The sequence below is a fragment of the Protopterus annectens genome, chromosome 15.part0 (assembly GCF_019279795.1).
Source record: "Protopterus annectens isolate FY-2018-M chromosome 15.part0, PAN1.0, whole genome shotgun sequence".
NCBI classification, from domain to species: Eukaryota; Metazoa; Chordata; order Ceratodontiformes; family Protopteridae; genus Protopterus; species Protopterus annectens.
The window spans coordinates 30,773,356-30,800,056 of NC_056749.1; the positions used below are offsets into that span (position 1 = coordinate 30,773,356).

The following is a 26,701-nucleotide window of genomic DNA, read 5'->3' on the forward strand; positions in this document are numbered from 1 at the left end:
AAGGGGATAGAATAGCCTTCAGAAATGATGGACTGTACCCATTTGTCTTGAGTCAGGGTTAGCCAGGCTTCTGGGTACAGTGACAATCTTCCCCCGACTGCCTCCGAAGATGGGCAGTCGGGCAACACCTCAGGGATGCTGAAAGGGCTTGTCAGGAAAAGCTTCCCGATTGCCCTGGTTCTGCGGACCCCCCCTGCCCCTAGGCGGCGTCTACCATTGTTATTCCCACCTCTGCCTTTGGTAGGAAAGCGACTCTGTCGTCAGGCGAAGTCCCTTGAGATTGTTTACGGAACCACATCTTCCCACCCTTCTGGCCTTTGGGGTAAGGCCTAGAAGGAGTAGAAAAACGGACTCCGTCGGCAGAAAGGGTCTTGCCATCAGTCTCGCACCTAGTCAGGGTTTCTTTCACTTGAGGACCAAAGAGATGATCCATCAAAGGGGAGTTCGTGAAAGAGCGTCTTGAAAGGTTCCATAAAGTTGCATAGCCGCATCCAGGCGTGCCTACAAGGCTACCCCTGTCCCTGCGGCTCTGCTCGCTCCATCTGCCGCATAAGAGAGGCGCATGGAGGAGTTGGATATGGAATTAAGGGTAGCCAGCTGCGTGTTCATTTTCTCTTGAAACCCGCAGCTGTAGGGTCCTTAACATTTCACTCGCTTCCTTGATCAAGTCCCTTTGAAGGCGAGTGAAATGGCACAGGTAATTCAGCGAACGCATGGTAAATGTCGCTGAGGAGAACATCCGCTTCCCGTACCTATCCATGGACCTAGATTCCTTGTTAGGTGGATGGACAGGCACTGAAGGATCAGCCAGTTCCTTCTTTGTGGCAGCAGCTACCACCATAGCATCCACAGAAACTCCTTTTGATAAAAATTGCTGGTCTGATGGAGCTGTGATGAATTTGGAGGGTCTCCTGGGAGTGGGGTCCACTGAATCAGGAGCAGTCCATGCCTTCTTAGCAACCACCTGCATGAGGGGGTCGAAGGGGGACACCCAGGAGGTGGAAGGACGAGAGCCAAACGCCTCAAGATACACAGATTCGTCCTCCGAAGGGTTGAGGGCTGGCCAATTTCCCCTCTGTTTCAGGATCTCCAGAATGTCTGCAAATGAGACATCTTCAGAAGGGGAACGGGGGGAACCCTCAGAATCATCCAGATCTGTGTCCGACGTGATAGACTCAGGTGAGTCAATGTGCTTCCTCTTGCACTTCCTCTTCCGAGGAGGCTCTTCTGCCAAATCAGGAGAGGCCTCGGAAGAGGATGAAATCACCAAAGGGGGCTCCTGAGGAGCTGGCTCTCTGCGGTCCGGGATGAGGGAATGAGTCGACTTACCCTGAGGCAGCATAGAAGGAGGGGCTGACGGAGCCGACTGTGGAGTAGAGCCAGGCTCTAACACACTCCGCATGACCTCGAATGCACCCCTGTCAGGCAGAGCCAGAGGTCCCGCTCCGAGGAGCTAAGGACCCCCTCGGCACCGACAGTGATGGCTCGAGGTCGATGTCGGAGCCGAACTCACCAGCGCCGAGCACCGAGAGGAGAGGGGGTCGGACAAGGGTCCGATGCCACTCACCCCTCGGAGCCGACGAGGGAGGTCGGCGCCGAGATTCCTCCAAGGAAGAAAGCGGGCCGAAGACAATTGTCTCGGCTCGGTGACCACAGTCTCGGTTCCGACACGACCCGGCTCCGAACTCAAGAGAGTCGAAGGAGGAAAGAGTTGATGGACCGGGGCAGGCACCGACTGATGAGTCGGGCTCTGAAGCATCTGGGCTAGTGCCTCGGACTTAAGTAGTCGACTCACCACCCTCTGAAGGTCATGATCGGAAAGCCTCGATGACCTAGAGGAATGAGACCTTTGGCTCCGTTCAGACAGCAGGGGAGATCCTGGAGCCGAATGAACGGAGCCAAGAGAAGGTGACCTAGACCTCTTTCTGGTTGTCGGCTCCGAAGATCTTGTCGTTGCCGACACGGGTACCTCGATAACCTCGGCTCCGGTCGGAGCCGAGGAAGCCACAGAAACTGTGGACTGAGTCTTATCGGCTCCAGCGGAGCCGATAAAGGCAAAGGTTGAACAACCTGAGGTCTCGGCCCAGAAGCCGGCCGAAGACCTCGATGCCTTAGAGGGCTTCCCTGTTGAAACTGACAGGGAATCCTCTGGCTTCAACAAGCCTCTCAGGATCAACTTGTTTTTTCTCTCCTGCAGGACCCTGGGGCTGAAGCCATGGCACACAGCACAGGAGTCCTGCAGGTGCAAAGGCCCCAGACAATAGACACAAGAAGTGTGAGCGTCTGTCAGAGACATTTTCTGACAGCACGCATCACACTTCTTGAATCCAGAGACCTTTGCTTCTTTTGACATTTCCCTAACTGACAGGTGTACACTAACACACACCCAAACACACAGTTATACCCTGTCAGTAAAAATTAGTAAAAATACTAATAATTAAGTACAAAAAATTAAAGTAAACTACACAAACACTCCCTAGGGAAGGGAAGGCCAAAGGCCCAAGGGAAGAACCAACGGTTCTTTTAGTAAGAAAAGCAGGAAAATTAGGATTAGGGATAAGGATCTATGTTCTACACTAATTTAGGAAGAATTAAAGTTAAAGGGAAAAAAAAGTAACTTTTGAAGAAAAGCTAACACTCACCAGGAACCGGTAGAAGCAACCAACCTCGAAGCTGTAGCGGCAAACGAGATCTGAGGTAACTCTCGCCTAGCATTGTGGGATATAAGGGGAGCCTCGAGCCGGTGGAACCAACTCTCGAGCTTTTAGAGTGGCAGTCGGGCGAGGTCGGCTCCGAACCCATCCAGCAAGAATGAAGGCGAGATAGACAACTTAACATCATAAAATAAAAAATAAAATACAGATAAGACTGGGTGTAAAACCAAATGCAGTGACATTCTGTGGGGATTTTTATAGCTTCCCAATGATTATCCATTTTATAAAATGTTAAGTCAGTTGGTTCTGGGTAATAATGCAGCCAATCAGAAGAGGCAGTTCCATTATGAATGGCCATACCAAGATGGTAATTCCTTGAGGCAGATGCATACGAGTCTGGAATTAGTAAGCAGGACAGAATATGGTTGAAGACTGCTTTCTGGAACCAGAGGTGGGGAAAAGTACAGTTTTGTACCTAACATAAATGTAGATGTTCGAAGATCCACATTGCTGCAGTCCTTACACTTGGGTAGTCCGCTGTCCTCGGTCGGCCCGAATATCAAAGTATAAGGCTGACGTCGGTCAAGGCGCATTTGACTGACATCAGGACGTCAGGGTACAAATGCGCATGACCGACGTCATATCCTCAGTCTTTTCTTGCCCCAGATGTCAGAAGACCCTAAAAATAAAGGTCAAAACCAAAAGACAGCAAACAAACAACCAACCATCCTAGCACTAAAAATATGTACAATATATACAATATACATCATATTGACAACCCAACCCACACAACCGCCTCTAACTACAGAGGGGAAGGAGGGAGGGTAAATTGGACTGCAGCAATGTGGATCTTCGAACATCTACATTTATGTTAGGTACAAAACTGTACTATGTTCTTCATCTCACATTGCTGCAGTCCTTACACTTGGGTAGAATCCCAAAGCAGAGGTAAGGGAGGATGGCCAAACTATAAGGAAGCAGGAGCTGTGGCAAAACCAGCCCTGGATTTAGAGTAAAGTGGTAGGTGATAATGCCTAGAGAAAGTATGCACTGAACTCCAAGTAGCTGCCTCCAAAATATCCTTAGTTGCCACCCCCCTCAAAAAAGCTGTCGAAGTGGCAGTAGCCCTAGTGGAATGAGGCCTAATCCCAGCTGGAATCTCCTTGCCATGATGGGAATAACAGAAAGCAATGCAAAACCCAATCCACTTAGAAATAGTTTGTTTTGACACAGGCTTGCCCTGAGAACTCAAAGCAAAAGAAACAAATAACTGCTGAGACTGCCTGAACCCTTTAGTTCTGTCCAAATAATATCGCAACTGCCTGTGTACATCTAAAGTGTGCAAAATCTTTTCCCCTTTATTTTGGGGATTTGCATAAAAAGTAGGCAAATGAATAGTTTGGTTTAAAGCCACACTAGAAACCACTTTAGGCATAAAGGAAGGATTAGTACGTAAAGATACCCTATCCTTATGGAAAATTAAGAAAGGCTCAACCGCCATAAGGGCCTGCAACTCAGAAACCCTTCTTGCAGAGGTAATAGCCAACAAAAAAGCAGTCTTCCATGATAAAAACTTTAATTCAGTAGTAGCTGCAGGCTCAAAAGGTTGTAGAGTGAGTTTCTCCAACACAAAATTGAGATCCCAAGCAGGAGTAGGAGCTCTTCGTGGGGGTCTTATATTCTTTGCCCCTCTAAGAAATTGCTTGAACAAAGGATGAGAAAACAATGGTGGGTCACAATCATAGTGCGCCGAAATTGCTGCAGCATGAATCTTAATAGAAGAGGACAAACCTTTGTCCAGTAACTCAGTAAGATATTGAAGAGCCACACTTAAATTAGGCTCAGAAACATCAAAATCCTTTGCTGCACTCCAAAATAAAAATCTCTTCCATTTATCTGCGTACACTTTCCTTGTACTAGGCCTTCTAGCTTCCAAAATAACATTCAAAACTTGCTGTGGAAGTGGAGGCCCACTATGGTTCAAAACAGAATATGCCAGGCTGTTAGGTGCAGAGAGTGAAGCTTGACATTGAGCAAATGACTGTCCTCCTGAGACAACAGGTGTGGAATCGAAGGCAAAGGCCATGGAGGCTTCCGTACCAGGCTTCTCAGTAATGGGTACCAATGCTGTCGAGGCCAATCTGGAGATATCAAAATCATCCTTGGCTTGTCTTGTCTGGCCTTTAGTAGTACCTTTGGGAGGAGAGGCAGAGGCGGAAAGGCATACACATGAAGATTGCTCCAATTGAAAGAAAGAGCATCCACTTTCCAAGCCGTGGGATGAAACCTTTTTGTGCAAAACTTTGGCAGCTGGTGGTTTAGTGGAGAAGCGAACTGATCTATGTCTGGAGTTCCCCATGACACTGTCAATTTCTGAAATACATGAGGATCCAATTTCCACTCGTGGGGATCCATAATTTGTCTGCTCAACACATCTGCTAAGGAGTTCTGTGCTCGGCAGAAACCTTGCCTGAAGATTTAGCTGTAAACTGAGAGCAGTCTCCCACAAAATCATTGCTTGCCTGCATAGAGGATAAGAATGTGTTCCGCCTTGCTTGTTGATGTACCACATGACAGTTGTGTTGTCTGTTAGAATCAACACCTGCCCTGGAAGAAGTAAATCCTTGAAAGCTATTAATGCAAACTGGACTGCTAACATCTCTTTCAAGTTGATATGTAGATGTTGTAGTCTGGCAGGCCACTTGTCTTGTATCCACTTTCCATTCAGATGAGCTCCCCAAGCTTTGTCTGAGGCATCTGTCGTTAGAATATGACTCGCCTCTGGCCGGGTCACAGAGAGTCCCTTGTTTAGGTGACATTCCTGAGCCCACCACAACAATTCCTTTTGAATGCAAGGTATTATTTGAATGACAATGTCCAAATCCTGGCAGTGCTGTGTCCATACATTTCTGAGATACCATTGTAGATTCCTCATATGCAGTTTGGCATTGGGAAGCACCAGAATACAAGATGCCATGAACCCCAAGGCTTGAAGGACTGTCCTTGCAGTCAGCCTGGACTGATGAGACAACTGATGAAAGTAAAGGGAAAGATTCTTTTGTTTGTCCGGGGTCAAAAAGGCCATCTGGGATGCTGTATACAGTCTCACACCCAGAAAGCACATGTCCTGAGAGGGTACTAGACTGGACTTTATTTCGTTCACAGAATACCCCAGGCATCTTAGCACTGCTATCACATAATCCAAATGATGAAGAAGCTCGTCCCTCCCTTGAGCCAGAATCAGGCAATCGTCCAAATAAGGATAGATCTGTATTCCTTTTAACCTGAGGAAAGCTATCACTGGAGCCAGAACTTTTGTGAACACTCTGGGCGCAGTAGATAAGCCAAAGGGCAATGCAGAGAACTGATAATGAGAAGTCCCAGCTCAGCGCAGATACTTCCTGCAACTCAGTCTGATAGGAACATGAAGATAAGCCTCCTTGAGATCCAAAGTTACCATCCAATGATCTTTGCCCAGCAGAGGTAAAAGCTGCTGTAACGTCAACATTTTGAACTTGGGAATGTCCAGATAAGTGTTGAGGATAGATAAGTCCAAAATTGGTCTCCACGTGTTCCCTTTCTTTGGTACTAGGAACAGGCGAGAGTAAAATCCTAGGCCCACTTCTGGCATAGGGACCGGCTGGTATGGCCCCTATTTGGAGTAACAGAGAAATTTGCTTGTGAGCCTCTATTCTTTGTCGAGGAGGAACGTCTGGCATGCCTTTGAAAGGAGGCAAGGTATAGAAGTAAAACCTGTAACCGTGGTGTATGATATCCAATACCCATCTGTCTTGGGTAATTAAACTCCAATTTTCTTTGAAAAGTGCCAACCTTCCTCCCAAAGGTGCTGCCAGACGAGAAGGCTCTGGCAGCTGAAAAGGTAGGTCATTGGGTCTGTTCTGAAAGGACTGACCCCTGCCCTCACCGAAGACTGTGCAGGAGAACTCCTGTTCTAGGCCTGAAAGAGCCCTGAGCTCTGCCCCTACCACGTCTAGATCTACCCTAGACTGGGAGTCATAAGAAGGATCGTCCACCCCTTAGTAGGCCAATTTCTACTAAACTTTGGAGGCTGAACCTGCAAAAAATCTTTAACAGTCTGCATAGACTTAGCCTTGTCTTCCATTTTCTTTAAAACTGCCTCAACAGGAGAACCAAACACATCAGATTGCAAAGGAGCATCTAAAATCCTTGTTTTAACATGGTCAGATAAATTCTGATCCCTCAGCCAGGCGTGCCTGCGAAGAACTGACCAGTGGCAGCCACCCTAGACGAGGCCTGTACAGCATCAAAACCACATTGCAAAGAATGCTTACCCACCTGTTCAGAAACATGTACTAAATCTTGTAACTCTTTACAATCAATACCTTCTGCCAGAGCATCAACCTTAGACTTCAATTGTGAAAGGAGATAGTTTTGGTATTTCAACATGTGAAACTGGCAATTCAAAGCCCTCATAGCTAGAGTGGAAGAAGTATAAACTTTCTTTCCCCATCTGTCCAAGGCCCTGGCCTCTATCTGTAGGAACCGGATTCTTGACAACAGAAGCCTTAACACCTTTAGGCCCCTGACTAACAGTTTCTGGGTCTGCCCTAGGACTCTTAAAAAGATACTTATGAGCTTTAGGCACCCTGTAATACCTATCCGGTTTAACAGGAGCAGGAGGCAAAGAATCAGGATTAAGAGAAGCCTCCGTAAAAACATCTTCCACCACATCCAAAACAGGAGGTATAGCCAAAGGCCTATGCTGGGGTAAAAACAAAAATTCCCTAAGCCTTTTCCTGGAATCAGAGAAGTCCTGACCTTCCCACTTAAAATGCTCCCTCATGGAATGAAGAGTTTCTGAAAAAGAAAAATCCTCAGGAGGAGAAGCAGGAGGAGTAGAATCATCCACATCAGAATCAGAATAAGGAGAATACTCCTGCAAGTCTTCAGCCGAAGACTCTGAAACATCCGAAGCCTGCTCAAAACTCCTAGCTCAGGCTCCACCCTAGGTCTCTTATCAGGAGGGGCAAAGAACCCTAATCAAAGTAATCAAATCTTCTGCCATTTTAAGCATATGCTTCTTGGGCACAGTTCCTGAAGAACTAGGGGTGACACCAACTGAAGCTAAACCTGGCCTGCCTCTGGGAGAAGCCTTGGAAACAGAAGGAGAGGGCCTAGCCACCCTAGGAAGGGAGGGGAGTATAGTAACCTGAGAAGCCCCATCAGCCTGACCTGCCTCCTGAGAGGCCACATCCTGCAATAACAAAGTCTCTCCCTGGGATCCCAAAGAAACCTCTGGTGGAACCACCGGCTCCACCGACACCTCTAAAGAACCGGCGTCCGGTACCGACGGTTCTTCTAGCCTAGGCTTAACTGCTTTGTCATTGCGCTTCTTCGAAGAAGCGGGCGTCGGAGCATCCGACGGCATTTTATAATTGCACCGCTTCCCGAAGACTAACCTGGCACAATCTAACCTTCTCTTTATAGTGCACTTATTGAATCTAGCACAAGAGCGACACCCAACAACGTCGTGCTCAGGCCCTAAACAAGGAATACACAAAGTATGATAGTCTCTATGCGGTATCTGTTTCCCACAAGAAATACAATTATTCACTTTTTCTGACATCCGGTAAACCACTGAGGCAAGAAAAAACTAAAATATTCCCCAACGGGGTACTTAGCCAACTTTGACTCGGTCCGAAACTCCGAAATCGAAAAATTTCAGAACGCCAACCGGCACTTGCAATGCTGCTTCTGCATCGGACCATGCGGCAAAAAAGACTGAGGATATGACGTCGGTCATGCGCATTTGTACCCTGACGTCCTGATGTCAGTCAAATGCGCCTTGACCGACGTCAGCCTTATACTTTGATATTCGGGCCGACCGAGGACAGCGGACTACCCAAGTGTAAGGACTGCAGCAATGTGAGATGAAGAACATCTTAAAATTCAGCAGCTTCCAAGCAGTCCTAAGGCCATAGCCAAGTTGTGTAATGTAGGTAGGAAGGTAACCCAACAAACCTCGATCAACCATGATACAGGACAATAGCAAATTAAAACATGCACAAAAAATACATAATATACAAGATAAACAATGGTTAAGACTTCACTTTGTGAATAAATTCCCAGAATCAGAAATTATAAACACAGCATTAATAGGAATGTGATACAATGACATTAAAAAACACAAGGTTAATCTCAAGTCAAGTTATAGAGAAGGACAGTGTTGCTTTAAACTCTAGCATCTGTGAGCCAACAGTCAAGGACAAGGTGGGGTGGGGGGGGCAATTCACATATATATTGTCTTATCAGGATAGCACCAAGAAAGCTAGTGTTTCACCAACTCAATAGTCATTATGTACGCCAGGTCCCAGGTCTCCCCTTCACCTCCCCACCAGTACACAACCCCCCCCCCCCCCAGTGCTAGTCTTTTACAAGGCATCATGTAACTAAAGGTCACAGGAAATGGTTCCCACCAAAATGCCTTACTTAATCTTGATCTTGAGAGATCTAGGATGGATGCACTAATACTCCCTTCAATGCTTATGGCAGTAAAAACATACCACTGCTAAAAAGGGCATTCTGCTAAGTACCTGTACATGTAAGGCAGATCACATCTGCCCAAGGTATAAAACACTCGTGCCCAGTTGAGGTGGTTTAATTCACCATTTATGCACAGACAAAGTAGTCAGTCAGACCCGCTACTCTCAACTATGACAACATATTGCATATGGAAATGGCTGCAATCTGCTCAACAGATGCTCTCTGTAGACTTGGGTTTGACTGTCTCATACTTCCACTTGTATATTGTGCGATTCTACTCAACCCACAAGTAATAAAAACTTCTTAGGTCACCACTGATATCAGCAAAACGCAAGTACCCAAAACTAATTTATACGCACCCTACTGATGTACGAATAACACTGCTGGATGTTGTTGCCATTACAGAAGACACTCCGATTAAAACTACGACCTTCATTTTGCACTGGAGAATGCAGCTCAGAGCAAGTCTCAGAGCAAGACCTGGAAATGTACCTTGATAAGAAGTTCTTTGCATCTGAGGAGGGGAATAAAAACATTAGTTATTACAGAATTCACCAACTCAAAACTTGGCTATACAATACAAGGCGAAACTGCTGTGCCCCCATCAGTCTGACAAAAGCAACTCTGGTGAGCGTGTGCTGGTGCACACGAAGCCAAGCCACATGCCACAGCACAAGCACACACCACCTCCCACCACCACAGGATGAGCAACCTGCCAGGGAATAAAGGGTCTATGTTAAATCATCAAACACTTAAAAAAAAAAAAAAAAAAAAAAGAAATGATTTATCGAACTCATGTAAGCAAAAGTTTACAGTCTTGCTTAGAACAGCATTTTCCATGGGGGGGGGGGGGGGGAATCACTGTTCCACAAAAAAAAAAAGTTTTAAAACATTACATAAAGTGGGGGGCTTCACCCCCCCCCACTTAAATTTACCAACTCAAGAGATCGCACTATAGTCACGAAAAGTGGCCAAGCAATTTCTTTCTCTGGGAAAGAATTCACTTGCATGCCGTTTTGTGCTTTCAAGTATGATCAAAACGCATTCAAAAGAATGCGTCTTCGATAATTTAATAGGAAGCCAGAGACACACACAGACACACACACACACAGACAGACACACACAGACAGACACACACAGACAGACACACACAGACAGACACACACAGACAGACACACAGACAGACACACACAGACAGACACAGACAGACAGACAGACACAGACAGACACAGACAGACACAGACAGACACAGACAGACACAGACAGACACAGACAGACACAGACAGACACAGACAGACACAGACAGACACAGACACACACACACAGACACACACACACACACACACACACACAGACACACACACACACACAGACACACACACAGACACACACACAGACACAGACACACACACACACAGACACACACACAGACAGACACACAGACACACACACACAGACACACACACACACAGACACACAGACACACAGACACACAGACACACAGACACACACACACAGACACACAGACACACACACAGACACACACACACACACACACAGACACACACACACAGACACACACACACAGACACACACACACAGACACACACACACAGACACACACACACAGACACACACACACAGACACACACACACACAGACACACACACACATTTACTGTCGGTTGGGTCAAACATGAAAGTTGACATCTGGAAGGTAAACCAGGCAACCTCAAATTGAAACATCAACTTCCTATTATGAATGTACACAAACCTGAGATAAAAAAGACCACAGTGAAGAACTTCTCAAAAGCTGACTTCACACTTCTGAAGACTAGTGTGGTCTCTTAAGGCCCCCGAGCCTGCGGAAACCATTACTCAAGCCGCTGAATCACTTACAAATGCCTTCTACCAGCACCTACAGGACTGCATGGATCAGGCAATCCCAAACAAAACAAAGACTCTTTGTACCAAAGGCAAGCATCCAGTCTGGTGGACCCCAGCCATAAACAAGCTCTACAACAAAAGGAGGAAGCTACTACAAGACAGAGCAAAATCCCTACAAGGTAAGACACCTTTGATCATTATAAGTAAAAAAACTACGATCTCTCAAAATCATCCAAGGCAAATTTTGAGAAAAATCGCCAAGGACTCAAAAGACAATCATAAGGTCTTCTTTAGCTATGTCAGAAACCTGGGAGGAAACTCCCAGATATGCTCAGAATTAGTTCAAAATGATGTAAAAAAAAAATCACTGAACCTACAGACATTGCCAACATACTGGCTGACAGGTTCAGTGCAAACTTCTCCCCCCCTCCCCCCCAAAAGGAGAGATATCTATACTAGAGGATTGTAGCCGCCCAAACATCTCTAACGCTCAGGTGAGAACTGCTTTCTCCAAGGCGAAAAACACAACATCCATGGACCAGATGGTGTCCCAGGTTGTGTGCTCCACGAACTCAACGAGGAATTAAACCCACAGTTAGGACAGCTGTTTAATCTTAGCCTCACCTCAGGATACGTACCCATGGAGTGGCGTACGGCAACTGTGGTCCCCCTTCACAAAGGCGGTGCCTCCACCGACCCTGGAAATTACCGTCCCATCAGCTTGACAAGCCTGATCTGCAAAGCTATGGAGAGGATCATAAATGAACTCAAAGACATAGGGGACTTGCAGACTTTGGATCCAACCCAGTTTGGCTTTGTCAAAGGCAGATCATGCCTTTTAAACTTGGTTGACTTTTTCGAAACAGTCACCAAGGCCATCGATGAGGGAAAGGCAGTTCACACAGCCTACCTCGACCTGGCAAAGGCTTTCGACACAATACCCCACTCAGGTATCATTGAAAAACTTATCAGCTTAAATGTTAACCCATACGTCACAAGATGGGTAGCAAACTGGCTAAGTGACAGAACCCACAGGGTCAGAGTTGCTGGCGCCATGTCAGACTCAAAGCCTGTCACAAGTGGTGTCCCACAGGGCTCAGTCCTGGGCCCACTCTTGTTCATTAGTACAAGCAAACACAGGAGGGTTATGGCTGACAAAATTTGCAGATGACTACAAACTGGGTGCCATAGTCGAGAACACATCTGACAGATATCCTTCAGAAGGGTCTCATAGAAATGGATAACTGGTGCCAGAGCCATGGACTAAAGTTAAATGCCAAAAAATGCATAGTCATACCCTTCGGGAAAAACAAGGTTACCCCTAGCTACCATATAGGTGGCAATCCACTGAGCACAGAAGAGGTTATCAGGGATCTGGGGACCCAGGTTGACAGTAACCTTTCGTTCGTAACTACTTTGGCGACGTGAGTGTCAAAGACCTTCTACATTGCCCACCTGATCATGAAGGGATTCACATCTAGATCAAGGGAGGTCATAGTCCCCCTGTACTCACTCATCAGACCAATGATTGAGTACAATGCCCCATTTGGAATGTATCTGACCAGACACCTGCAGCAACTGGAAAGGCCCCAAAAGTTCTTCACCAAAAGGATAAAGGGTCTCAAAAATATGTCTTATGCTGCCCGACTTTAGGAACTCCAGCTCTATTCAGTCGCTTACCGTCTGCTCAGAGGTGACCTGTGCCTGACATACAAGGCCATGTCCAACACAGAATTGATGAACATGCTTCACCTCAAAAAAATCTAGATCCTTCAGAACTACAAGGGCGGGTGACTCAAACCTCGACACGGTTATTAACAGGACGTGCTGGAGGGACAGATTCATCACCCAGAGACTCCCCATGCTGTGGAACAAAATCCCGGTACATGTGAGGCAGAGCACCTCGCTGGCCTTGTTCAAGAGAAATCTTGACCAATGGATGGGAGATCGCAGATATACCCCCAGGGATTACCTCAGTGTCACTGCTTGACAGAGGCACAGCAAAATAATGGGCATAGTATCCTTCAAACTAAAGGGGTGGCAAAAGCCACAAAACTCTGGGCTAGGCTTATAAATGCCCTTGGGCAGATAGCCTAGTATGAACCTATGAACCTTGGCACATGCAACCCTAGGTGGGTGGGGGGTCTCGCAACTCCCACACCCCCTACATGGGAGAGACTCACAACCCCCAGCTAAATACAAACTCCAGGACTACACAGTCTCTGGGCAAAGGTAACATTACCCTGCCTGGAGACGGTATCTTGCACACCCATCGAACATTTGTACATTTGACTAAATGTGGTTGATAACTCCCTGCCAACAAAGCCAATGTAATCCATACAGATTTTATATACATACCACACCATGCCACACATTGCGATGCCTTCAGAGCAAAGCCAGCCACTCAAGACTCCAACACACTACACCTGCTAATAGAAGAATGTCCTTTATTAGGATAAAGGTCTTACTGCAGTGCAGCTAACAAAGAATTGAACTTACAGTTACTGGTCTTGGTCCCCATCAAGCATCTACCCCATCTTGGCTGCTCAGCAGAACCTTCCCATTTCTCTATCCCATTTACCTTGTTTTTATGGTTGGGGGCTACAACTTTCTAATAGAAAGTAAAGGATATTTCTTACATGACCACCCAATTGGGCTTCACTTCGTGCATCCAGCCCAGTAACATGTCTCCCTATATACTTTAGTCCTACACATGCAGAATATCCAGAACTCAGTCCGTTAACGCTGTACCCTTAGGGATGGTCACCACAGGATGCTCCTGTGACAAGAGATGCAACCCCCAACTCAGAGACATGATTACTTGCAACACAGTCCCATCACCCTGGTGCAGTCCCTTACTTTAGGCTCACTAATCAAACACAGAGCATTAGCACTGCAGTCTGGCTTCTTGTCATTGCACCAGTGGGCTGAAATAAAGTACAGTTGTGTACACTTGCCATAAATGTAGATGGAGTGTATTCACTGTTGCAGTAATTACATTTGGGTAATCTGCTGGCAGGTTGCACTCAAGTCAGCCTGAATATCAAAGTCTTGGGTCCTGCATTGGTTGCTGTCTCTTCCATGTCAGTTCGTCAGGGGTATAAAACAGGCAGCAGACGCCATTTTCTTTAGCTTTTCTTACCCCAGATATCAGGTGCCCCCCAAATGGGGAGCAAAAATATATATATATAAAACTACATATACATGCAATTGTAACAAACTTTACCTTCATCTAAAAGCAAATACACCACAAAGGCTGCAGAACCGTGAGGGAAAGAGAATCTCCAGAATAAAGGGGGATGGCGGGTAGGTAACCCTGAGTGCAACAGTGATACAACATCTACATTTAAGTGCACACAACTGTACTATGTTCTTAGTGTTTTACTGTTGCAGTCATTACATTTGGGTAGAATCCCAAAGCTATGGATGGGAGGATGGAACTAAATAGCATTAGGAGCGGCTATAAGGCCCTGCAGAACTGCAGTGGCAAAGCCTGCCGTGGACTTGGAGAGGCAAATGATAATGCTTTGTAAAAGTATGCACAGAACTCCAAGTAGCAGCTTCTAGAATGTATTTGGTTGGTACCCCTCTAAGAAAGGCTGCTGATGTAGATGGCAGTCCTGGTGGAATGTGACCTAATGCCCTTGGGCACCGTTTACCATGATACAAGTATCAGAAATGAATGCAGTGGCTTATCCACTTTGAAATAGTCCGCTTTGAAATAGCCTTTCCCTCTGATCCTGCACCAAATGCCACCAGTAGCTGCTCAGTTTTCCTTAGAGATTTGATCCTGTTTAGGTAGAATCTTAGTTGTCTGTGCACGTCCAAGGAATGCAAAATCCTCTCCCCCTTGTTCTGCGGATTTGGGTAAAAGGTTGACAGGTGAACAGTTTGGTTAAGAGCCACACTGGATACCACCTTAGGCATAAAGGAAGGATTGGTCCTGAGGGACACACTGTCTGGGTAAAATACAACAAAGGCTCCACAGCCATGAGGGCCTGCAGCTCTGAAACCCTTCTTGCTGAAGTAATTGCCAGAAGTAAAGCTGTTTTCCAGGACAAAAACTATCTGCAGTAGCAGCTGGTTCAAATGGTGGCAGGGTGAGGTTTTCCAACACAAAATTGAGGTCCCAATGCAGGAATTTGTGATCTTCTGGGAGGCCTTAAATTTTTGGCCCCTTTAAGATACTGTTTTAGCAGAGGATGAGAAAAACGTCGGTGGCTCTGTGTTGTAATGAGCAGAGATAGCAAAGGCATGGATTTTTATTAATGAAAAAGAAAGGCCCTTGTCAAGCATCTCAGTCAAGTATTGCAAAATCTGAGGAATATTTGGCTTTGCTGTGTCAGTTTCTTGTGCTTGATTCCAAGCACAGACTCTCTTCCATTTATCAGCATAAGATTTTCTAGTACTAGGCCTTCTTGCTTCCAAAATGACATCCATGACAGATTTACTGAGGAGGTGTTTGAATAACTACATGATCAGCCATGCTGCCAGGTTCAGAGTTTGGAGCGGATTGTGCAGAATTTGATTGTGCTGCTGAGACAGTAGATGTGGTTTTTGAGGCAGGTGCCAAGGAGGGATTAGAGACATATTCCTTAGGATTGGGTACCAGTGTTGGCGAGGCCAGTCCGGGGCAATTAGAATCATTTTTGGTTTTTGTCTGACCTTTAGTAGGACCTTGGAAAGAAGAGGCAGAGGAGGAAAGGCGTAGACTGATGGATTTATTTGCTTCTCCCCAGAATTAAGCATGGAAAGTTGATGCCCTATCCTTCAGTTGAAAAAACTGATGTCTGGTCGCCCTATCCTTCAGTTGAAAAAACCTATGTCTGGTCACCCCCATTTCTTTGTTATGCTGAAGACTTGTGGATCCAGTTTCTACTCGCGAGGGTCCATAAGGTTTCTGCTTAGGTAGTCTGCCAGAATATTTTGCTTTCCTGGCAGGAATTGAGCTTGAAGATGTATTTGGTAAGTCAAAGCCGTGTTCCACAATGCCATGGCTAGTCTGCAAAGGGGGTAAGAACGTGTACCCCCGTGCTTATGTACCACATAACCATGGTGTTGCCCATCTTTATCAGTAGTTGTCCTGGATGAAGCAAGTCCTTGAAGGCTGTCTGGGCATTCTGAACAGCTAACATCTCTTTCTGGTCGATATGCAGATGCATTTGTTTTGGGCTCCATATGCCCTGAATGCATCTCCCCGCCAGGTGGGCCCCCCCAATCATAGTCGGATGAGTCTGTAGTTAGGGTTTGGTTGGCAGGGGGTGTGAAAGACCGTCCCACGTTCTGGTGACATGTCTCTACCCACCAAAGAAACTCCTTATTGTAGGCAGGGAATGAGTGGAATCATTGTTTCCAGACTGCGACAGTGTTGACTCCATAAACGTTTTAGATACCACTGTAGTTTCCTCATATGCAGTCTTGCATATGGAATCAGTAGAATGCAGGATGCCATGAACCCCAAAGCCTGCAGAATTCTGAAGTAAATAGTCAGTTGTCTTTGTTTTTCTGGCACAAGGTAAACAATCTGGGCAGTTGTCTTCAAGCTTGCACCCAGGAATGTTATCTTTTGAGAGTGTACCAGTTGTGATTTCTTTTCGTTTGTGTACCCTAGGCATGTCAGAAGCCTTTTTACAAATGCCAGATTTTGAAGAAGAATGTCCTTGTTTTCTGCTTGAATGAGACGGTCGTCCAAGTAAGGATAGATTTGTATACTACTTTGTCTGCAAAATGCAATTACTGGTGCCAGGCACTTTGTAAAGACCCTGGGTGCAGTAGATAAGCCAAAGGGCAGTGCAGAGAACTGGTAATGCATAAAGCCAGCCTTGAAGCAGAGGAATCTTCTGCACGATTCCCTTATTGGGATATGCAGGTATGCCTCAAGTCTAGAGTCACTAGCCAAGCGTTCTTGCCCAGCATGGGCAGAAGCTGCTGCAAAGTTAGCATTTTCAATTTTGGTATGTTCAGGAATGCATTCAAAATTGCTAGCGCCAGTATTGGGCGCCAGGCCTAGTCTTTTCTGGGTACCAAGAAGAGTCTGGAGTAAAACCCTTGTCCTTTTTCCTGTTCTGACACTGGCTAAATAGCCCCCATATCCATGAGGGACGCAACTTGTTTCTGTGCCTTTGCCCACTGATTTTGTGACAGATCTGGCCAATCGTTTGGAATTCGCAGAGTATGGAAATGAAATCTGTATCCCAGGGATATTATACCCACTTGTCCGGGGTAATTAACTGCCAGTTTTGATAATGAAGTGCTAGTTTTCCCCCTAGGAGGGCTGGCAAAAGATAAGTGCTTGGTGATGGCAGAGGGACGTCATTAAGACAGTTTACTGTAGGGCTGTGCTTTATTTCCTCCAGATTTGGAGGTAGAGGCACCCCATTGCTTTGACCTGTAGGAATCCTGAGATTGGTATCTAGAGCCCTTTGAGCATATGGATTTGCCCCGTGAAGCTCTGTCGGACACAGGAAAGGACCAATTTTTTGTAGGCCAGTGTCTACTGAATCATGGTGGCTGCACTTGCAAAAAATCTTTTAGAGTTTACATAGACTTAGCTTGGTCTTCCATTTTCTTTAAAAGCTCTTCTGCCTTAATACCAAACAGAGTATCATGCTGTAAAGGTGCATCCAACAGTTTAGCTTTAACATGATCAGGCAAATTTTGCTCCTTTAGCCAGGCATGCCTTCTAATCACAGATCCAGTAACTGCAGCCCTGGAGGCCTCCAAGGAATCAAAACCACATTGCAAAGTATGCTTTCCAACTTGTTCTGCTGCGTGCAATAATTCCTGCAATTATTTATTTTCCACACATTCAGAAATCAACATAATTTTCTGTTTCAGTAATCCCATAACATGCTGTTGATATTTAAGCATATGAAACTGGCAGTTTAAGGCCCTAATTGCCAAGGTTGCAGACGTACAAGCCTTCTTTCCCCATCTATCCAGCGCCCTGGAATCTCTATCAGAGGGGGTAGGATTCTTAGCTGTTGAGACCTTTACACCCTTGGGACCCTGTGAAATAGTTTCAGGGTCAGCAGCAGGGTTTTTGAAAAATATGTGAGAGTCAGGAACCCTGTAATATGGGTCTGGCTTGCTAGGAGCTGGAGGTAAGGAATCTTGAGTCATGCTTGATTCCGAAAACACAAACAATGTCTAATTCAGGAGGTATGGCTAAAGGCCTATGCTGAGGGAGAAGGAAATCCCTAAGCTTCTTTTTTGATTCTGAGAAATCTTGACTCTCCCAATGAAAATGTTCCCGCAAAGTATGCAAGGTTTCTCCAAAGGAATAATCTTCAGGAGGGGATGCAGAAGGGATGGGTTCCTCTGCATCTGAATCCCCATAGGGTGGTATAGAAAATTCCTGATTAGAAGAGGAATCAGAAAAAATAGAAACCTGATCTGAAGATTCATAATCAGTGTCTTGCCTAGGCCTCTTTTCGGGGGGGGGGGGGTTGGGAACCCCTGATTAAAGTAATTAGGTCTTCAGCCATTTTGATAATCTGTTTTTTTTGGGCATAGAGGCCTGAACACGTGGCTGATGCATCGTTTTTTTTAGCCTTAGAAGTTGCCTTTGAAGCTGGCATCTGTTTTACATAGAAATGCTGAAGCCTGAAGACTCCCTCAGAAGCCGGCACCTGCTCAGCGGCTCCAGACCCATCCGAGGGAGAGACTTCCGCGGGTACAATACTTTGAGAATCTCACGGCATGCCGGACTCCACATGGGTCTTGGTAGAGGCCTGCGGCTCGAAAGTAGCGGGTATCAGGGGCTGCGAAAGCTCCTCACAGAGTACTAGCGACAGGCTTAGGAAAAGCTTAGTCTGTTTTGGATCTCGACGGTCTGTCTGTCCATTTCTTTGTGTTTTTTTGCAAACTCCAGTAGTCGGATTGCTATGTGACGACATTTCAGGGTAGTTAAATGGGTTTCCAAAATATTCTGAAGCAAAGATATACAGACACTTAAGTGTGCTGGTTAAATCTTGCACAAAACCGACAGCAAGGCACGTTATGATCTGGGCCTAGGCAGGAAATACAGTACAAATGAAAATCCTTGAGGTATTTGCTTCCCACAAGTAATGCAATTAACTTTTACTGACATCGGTATGGAGCAAGAAAAAAAAAAAAAAAAGTTTCCCCAACGGGGTACTTAGCTTTAAAGACTTCAGTTCTGAAACTCTAATTCGAAAATTTCAGGAGTCGGACGACCGGCACTTGCGAACTGTTTCTGCTTCGGGCACCAAGCGGCAAGAAAGACTAAAGAAAATGGCGTTAGCTGCCCGTTTTATACCCCTGACGCCATGGAAGAGACAGCAACTGACACAGGACCGAAGACTTCGATATTCAGGCCGACTGAGGGCAACCTGCCAGCAGATTACCCAAATGTAATGACTGCAACATTGAAACACGAAGAACATCTGACAAGACTTGCTACCACTCCAGTGTGGCGATCCATACCAACGCCCCTTAGCATATGAGAGAGAGAGAGAGAGAGAGAGAGAGAGAGAGAGAGAGAGAGAGAGAGAGAGAGAGAGAGAGAGAGAGAGAGAGAGAGGAAAAACTCCTGCACAAGCTGCGTGCACACAACACATTCCTCCTACATGCTTAATTAACAGCGTTATTACTTTTACCAAGCAGCAAGAGCTGCATCACCCAAACTACAGCCCACCCTCATCAAAAATGATCCTTGTTATGGACTATGTATATACAAGTAGAAAATAAAGTAAGTTTTATTAAGCGTTTTTAGTCTCTCCTTATAGGGAGACTTCTTCAGATTAGACATGTACAAATGCAAAGTTTAAACAAAGTCATCAATCATGTGACACTTCAGACCTCCATTTGAAGACTCCCTTCCCTAGGAGATCCACATATTAAAATTTCAATAAATTACAAGTAATGCCTTAAATATACTCTTACTAAAATATTTAGCCTAAAATTCAAAAACAGCATTATTTATTTCATGTATATTTAATGTTATTAATGTTGGAGAAACTTGAATTGAAGTGGAAGCTTCGTACAGACGCCTGCCATTTTACTGAATGAAGTGTATTCTATCCTGTGTATTCTTAAACTGAAAAATCAAGAGAAGTAGGCTCGTGAAAGGTACGAGTCTCTACCCTCTGGTTGTAAGGTGCTGTCATGTGGACAGAATGGGTCAGGATAAATTTTAATATTTTAATAAATTATTTTAATTTTCATCAGAATGAAGACATTAAAAATAAAAATATACATGAAATGAAATGAAAAGCACTTACTAAAACAGACTCTTACTTGTGGGTGACCAGTGGAGCGATTTCCTAGCTTTTTTATCCAGTTTGTGGTTTTTTTTTTTTTTTTTTTGGCTTTTCTGGTGTTTATATATTTATGTTAATAGTGGTTAGGTTAAGGATTAAAAAAAAAAAAAAAAAAAAAAAAAAAAAAAAAGAAGATCTGTCACAAGGCATCATCCCTCCCCCCTGGCAGAACTACTGGAACAGGGTGGCCCACATCCAAGTGCAGGTATAACTTGCAGGACAGTTTACTATTAAGGCATGGTAATAAACCGCTACGGATAATGCAACATTTGAGATCCCATCGCAGGGAATGATCACAGCTGTGTACTTAATGCCAGTCCTGATAGACGTTCAAGTTTCTATAAAAATGTAATCCAAGACAAACATCTAATATGTAACATTCCTCAACTCACCAACTTCTGCTGGCCCTTAACAGCTGCTACTAAAAGCAGAAAGATGAATTATCAACACAAACTACCCGTGCAAACAAGTCGGTAACTAGTGAGCAAGGGGCCTTCCATAAAGTGAAAGCTCAACTCTCATGCAGAATGGCATTTCTAAAGAAGCATACCTGTGGTGTGTTCCAAATTAACAGTAGACATTTTCTGACCACCTCAGTGTCTCTCGAAGTTCCACTCCACCTAGAAGCAAGATAAAACAGGAAGTAAATGCTGTGCCGCTCAGGACTGGTTCAATACCTAGGATGTGTAGAAGCCCACTCAAATCACTTGGGGTGAAATTCAGCACTTAAACGTCATGACAGTGGGAAGGCAGCATAGACATCCTATCACTAGCCCTGCAGAAGGTTCCCCCTTAACTCATTATCCAGACTACTCAGATTTAATTAAGCCTTCACAGTAACCACCTCTTCAAAACCAAAGCTGTCCTAACTCCTTCAGGTCCAGGAAGGTAAATACTAACATTTACAAAGCTGTTTTCAGTCAGTGCTTTACAGATGTGTCCACTGCATGCCTGCCCTCTTTCTGCAGAATGAATAAAATATACTGAAGATAAGTACAGCTGTGTAAAATCTTACCATAATGGTAGATGTCCTCATCTTCACTGCTACAGTATTCATAACTAATGGAATTCCCTGCCATGAAGCCCACTGGCCAGTTTACCAAAGTCTACAGTTGCTTTAAGGTAAGCTGAACGTCACACACTCCTTGCATAGGGTAGGGCATAAGTGACATTCAGACATACCATCCTCAGAACAGCACTCCAAGGGAAACCAAGGAGAACCTGCACATCCAGAAAGGAAAATAAAAACTAGGGGGATGGAGTGAATACTGCAGTGGTGAAGGCAAGGACATCTACAGTTATTGTAAGATTTTACACAACTGTACTATGTCCTTACATTCACTGAAGTATTCATGACAAATGGGAGAGCCAAAGCTCAAGAAGAAACTTGGGAGGAAGAAACAGCAGAGCCTCCAAGAAGCCATGAAGACTGGCAGCAGCAAAACCAGCGCTAGCACTGGAGATACCATTCCAACTGGTAATGTTTGGTAAAGGTACGCACAGAAGTAAGGTAGCAGGGCAGCAGCAACACCAGCTCTGGAGATACCATCCAACTGGTAATGTTTGGTAAAGGTACGCACAGAAGTCTAGGTAGCAGGGCAGCAGCAACACCAGCTCTGGAGATACCATCCAACTGGTAATGTTTGGTAAAGGTATGCACAGAAGTCTGGGTAGCAGGGCAGCAGCAACACCAGCTCTGGAGATAGCATCCAACTGGTAATGTTTGGTAAAGGTATGCACAGAAGTCTAGGTAGCAGCGTCACAAACAGAATTAGTGTCCAAGCCTTTCAAAAACGACATCAGAGGAACCCCACAGCTGGAGCAGAATGAGCCTTTACAGAAGCCTCTCACCATGAGAGGTGTAAAAAAGGAAATAGCCTTAGAAATACAAGAGGAAAGAGTTTGCTTGGAAAAAGAAACCTAAAGACCTAGGATAAAACAAAACTGGTCAGATTTTCTGATGGCTCAGATATTATGTGGATAAAATTAAAGCTGTCTATGCACATTTAAGGTTTGCAGCACCTTCTCATTGTTAGATTGCGGAGAGGGGAAAAGTAGGCAAATGAATAGACTGATTAAGTGACAACTCATTAAGCATGAAAGAAAGATTAGTACGCAAGGACACCCTGTCTGCATGAAATATCAAAAAAGCAGGCAAGCCACAAGGGTTTGAAAGACACCTGTCTGGCAGAAGTAAAAGCTAAACAGTCTTCCAAGAGCAATGCTGTCAGGAAGCTGAAACAGCAGCCAGAGCCAATTTTTCCAGAATGAAATTAAGATCCCAGTGAGAAGGACCAGGCTTCCTGGGAGGTCTAGTATTAAGAACACTTTAAGAAACTGCTTAGCCTCAAATCTAGAAGTTAATGGGGGAGTTAAAGGCAGACATGCAGAGAAAGCGTGGATAAGTGGGCCTTGGAAGAATAGGCCAGACCAGCATTGAGCAACTCAAACAAATAAGAGAACCAAAGGAACATCCACAGAAAGTGGGTCTAGTTCACGAGAAAGACACAGAGTAGAAAACCACTTCCATTTGGAGAAGTAGGATTTTCTAGTAGTAGGTTTCCTGGCCTCCTGCAAGACTTGCAGCATGTCCTTAAGGTTTTGATCCCTCAGACACATTTTTTTCTATTACCCACAGTGTCTGTTGAAGCATGGACAGGTGGGGATGAATGAAAGACCCCTTGTCATGTGCAAGGAGATCCACCTTGAGAGGTAACTTGTGGTGACTGCCCCTGGCTAGATGCAGAAGTAGACGGAACCAGTGCTGTCATGGCCAAAAGGGAGTCACCAACAAGATTTTGGGAGCATCCTGTTGAAATCTTGAACAGGACTCATCACGAGAGGAAGGGGAGGGAATGCATAAAGAAGAATCCATTCCAAGTAAATGAGAAGGCGTCCACCTTCAATACCAGAGGACCTGGGACTCTGAGGAAGTATGCTCATAGGGGAGGCAATACCAGAAGACCTGGGACTCGGAGGAAGTAGTCTGTTCATAGGAGAGGCAGAGAGATCTACTTTGAGTACCCCACTGGTGGGCAATGTCCAGAAACGTCACTCAATCCCACATATGGATGCTTCACAGGGAAGGACCTACTCAGATCATCTGCCACACTGTTGACGGAATGTAAACTGCCTGAAGAGTCCCATACCAGAAGTGCCAGCCTGCAACGATAGTAAGATCTCGTAACTCCCAGTTTGTTGATATACCACATAACTGTGATATTCTCTCTGAATACCTTGAGAGGCCACGCAGAGAAGAGAGGATGAAAGGCCTGAAAAGCCAGCATAAGAGCTCTCACCTCTGATGTTGATGTGCTCCATCTGCCGAGGCAACCACACTCCCTGAACCCTCACAGGGAGCCAAATGTTGCTCCCCATCCCACATCTGAAGCACCTGTGAACAAATCCTAAGAGGGAAGAGGGAGACCTGGATTCAGAAACAACTGCTGAATCCACCACAGAAGTTCTTTGAGACATGGGAGAAGAGGAACTGGAAAGCCTAGAGGATGCGCATGCTGAAGCCACACGGACTTCAGAAACCACTGGAACTTCCACATGTGGAGTTTGGTCAGAGGGAGCATTGGAATGGTGGAAGCCAAGAACCCCAGAGCTCTCAAATTTCCTGGCTGAAATGGAGGCCAGGGGAAGAAGATTTTGAAAAAGAAATTAGAAATTATGTACTCATAACATTCCATGTTTGTTGTCCATCTCACCTATATTCTTGCTGGTTGGGTTCGGAACTGAGCATCCGTTCAGACTCTGCCGAATACAAAAGCTAGAGAGCTTTCACTGGCTTGAGGATAACCCCTATCCCATGATGCCTCTGGTAAAATCCCCAGATCTTGTTTGCAATTGAAACACCAACTTAGTATGCCCACATACTAAAACATACCAATTATCTAAAAAGAAGACTCAAACTCCAAACCATAACTACCTACATAAGATTATCCACCAGTTCCTTCAGGAGCAAAGGAGGGGGAAGGTGGGTGGGAAGCAAGAATATAGGCGAGATGGACAACAAACATGGAATATTATGGCAAGTACACACCTTATTTTATCCTATCTTGCCATAATTCTTGATGGTTGGGACAGCGTCCCTAGCACTTTTACCCTAGGGTGGCTCAAGAGAAAAGACTCCTCAATACAGTGAAACCAAAGGAAGACCTGTTCTGGAAGGCCACATCTACTTTGTAATAAAGGTGTGAAGGTCTCACCCACGTGTGGGCTGTACAAATGTGTCCATGGGTAGTCTAGCCTGAAAAGCAGAGGATGATGAAACCACTTTTGTGGAATAACCTTTCCTGATAATGTCTCGTTATTCTTAGTGTATTCAAAGGAAATGCAATCTATAAGCCATTTAGACAATTCCTTTCAAGACTGGTGATCCTTTTCTTTTGTCCAAAAAAAAAAAAAAAAAAAAAAAGCACAAAAACCTGATCCGACTTTCTGAAGTCTTTGGTTTTATGCAAATAGAAGTGGAGCAGTCTGTGTACATCTAATTGATGTAATGTATACTCTCTGCCTTGTCAGTATAATTCGGAAAGAACACAGGCAATCTATAGATTGCTTTAGACTGGGTAGAAACGAGGGATTAGTTTTTAAGGATACTCTGTCTGTGAAAAACTATACAAGGCGGGTGTATAGAGAGAGCTTGAAGTTCCGACACCTGTCTGGCAGAAGTAATGGCTACCATGAAGAGAGTTTTCCAGGATAAAAACTTCATATTACAAGATGCTGCGGGTTCAAAGGGTGGCAAAAACCAATGCAGATATCACAAAATTAAGGTCCCAAGGAATTGGAGATTCTCTGATCGGGGGTCTGAGTAAGGAAGTACCTTTCAGAAAAGGCCTTACATTATCTGCGAGACACAGGCATTCCCATCTCGCCCATATGAAAAAGTTAGAGACAGCTGCCAGCTGAATTGACAGTAGCTGCTGCCGTTCCGTCAAAAAGCTAGGAAAGAAATTTTAAAACCGTGGTAATAGGGGCCGTAAAAGGTTCTACATACAGCCCAATAAGAAAATCTTTTCCATTTACTTGAATATAGTTTCCTCAAATGGTTTGTGGGAAAATAAGATTTTTACTGCAGGGGAAAATCTAACATCTGGTTAAGCGTGGAATTGGAGTAGCCATGCTGTCAAACTTGAGGGTCTGATGGAACGCTCCCGATGAGCGTGTCAAAAGATCTGGAATTGGGTCCAGAATCCACAGTTCCGCCAGTAAATGGGAACCAAACTTGTCTTGGCCAGTAAGGAGCAATGAGAATCGTACTGCTTTTCAATGTGCTGGCTTTCTGAAGTACTATGGGTATAAGGGGAAAGGGGGAAGGCAGAGTAGTCAGGGGGGCCAAGTGCATACCTTGACTTCTCCAGAGGGGGAAGGAGGGCAAAGTAGCTGCTGCATTTGGCATTCATGGAGGTGGCAAAAAGATCACAGCAAGGCTGGCCCGATCTCAAATAACTTCCGCAACTTCTTGTTTGAGGGGACCATTCGTGAGGCAACAGATCGCTCTGCTGAGTTTGTCCGCTATCACGTTGGAGTTTTCTAGGATATTGTTGCTATCAGAAAACATTAAGAAGCGATCACCCAATGCCACACTTGTCGTGTCTCCCGACATAGGGGAATACGACTTGGTTTCTCCTTGCTTGTTCATATACCATACCACTGACATGTTTGTCTGTTTGCAACTGTTACTATCGGAAGAGTCTCTTGAAATGCCTGCAACACATACAGCACCTCTCTCATCTCCTCTCTCATCTCTAGGAGACTGATGTGCAAGTGGTTCTCGTGTCCTCACCATAAGCCTTGGACAGTCATTCCCAGATAATGCCCCCCCCCACTATCTGGGAAGCATCCATGGTTAGTACTGATGTTGACTGTGGAAAACAAAGGGGCGTCCTAGGTACAACTGTTTGTAACCACCAGAGAAGATGGACTCCATAATGATTATCTGGTGTGATAGAGGCAGATCCTTAATGAACCACTGGGCAAAAGAGTAACCACTGTAGAATCCACATGTGTAGACGTGTTAGGGGAAAAAAGAATTGCAGCTGCCATGGTACCCAGAACCTGTAACACCACCATGGCTTGAACCCTTCTTTTTGATATCAATATCTTGATTTGACGATGAAGGGACTGAATTCTCTCGGGAGTAAGTTTTGCCACCATCTGTTTTGAATCCAGTGCTGCACCCAAGAAAATAATGTGCTGTGAAGGCAACAAGGTAGACTTTTAAGTTTACTGTAATGCCTAGCCTGGTGCAAAGAAACATTGTTTCGTCCCTCACCTGTAGCAGTAGATACTTGGTGGTGGTCAGAAGCCAGTCTAGGTATGGCAGAATCCACGAGTCAGT

At 45.2% G+C, this 26,701-nt stretch overlaps 1 protein-coding gene across 1 annotated transcript in view; it reads right to left on the reverse strand.

Annotated features, from left to right (window-relative positions):
* Window positions 1-20,971, reverse strand: part of LOC122789781 (afadin- and alpha-actinin-binding protein-like) — a 43,394-nt gene extending 22,423 nt beyond the window's left edge. Inside the window, exons 1-2 of the mRNA XM_044057222.1 lie at window positions 20,900-20,971; window positions 9,539-9,693 (exon numbers count right to left, since the gene is read on the reverse strand). Of these exons, the coding sequence (XP_043913157.1) occupies window positions 9,539-9,693; window positions 20,900-20,930 (186 nt within the window). The 5' untranslated portion in view covers window positions 20,931-20,971. The remainder of the gene's footprint in view (window positions 1-9,538; window positions 9,694-20,899) is intronic.
* Between the last annotated feature and the right edge of the window lie 5,730 nt (window positions 20,972-26,701).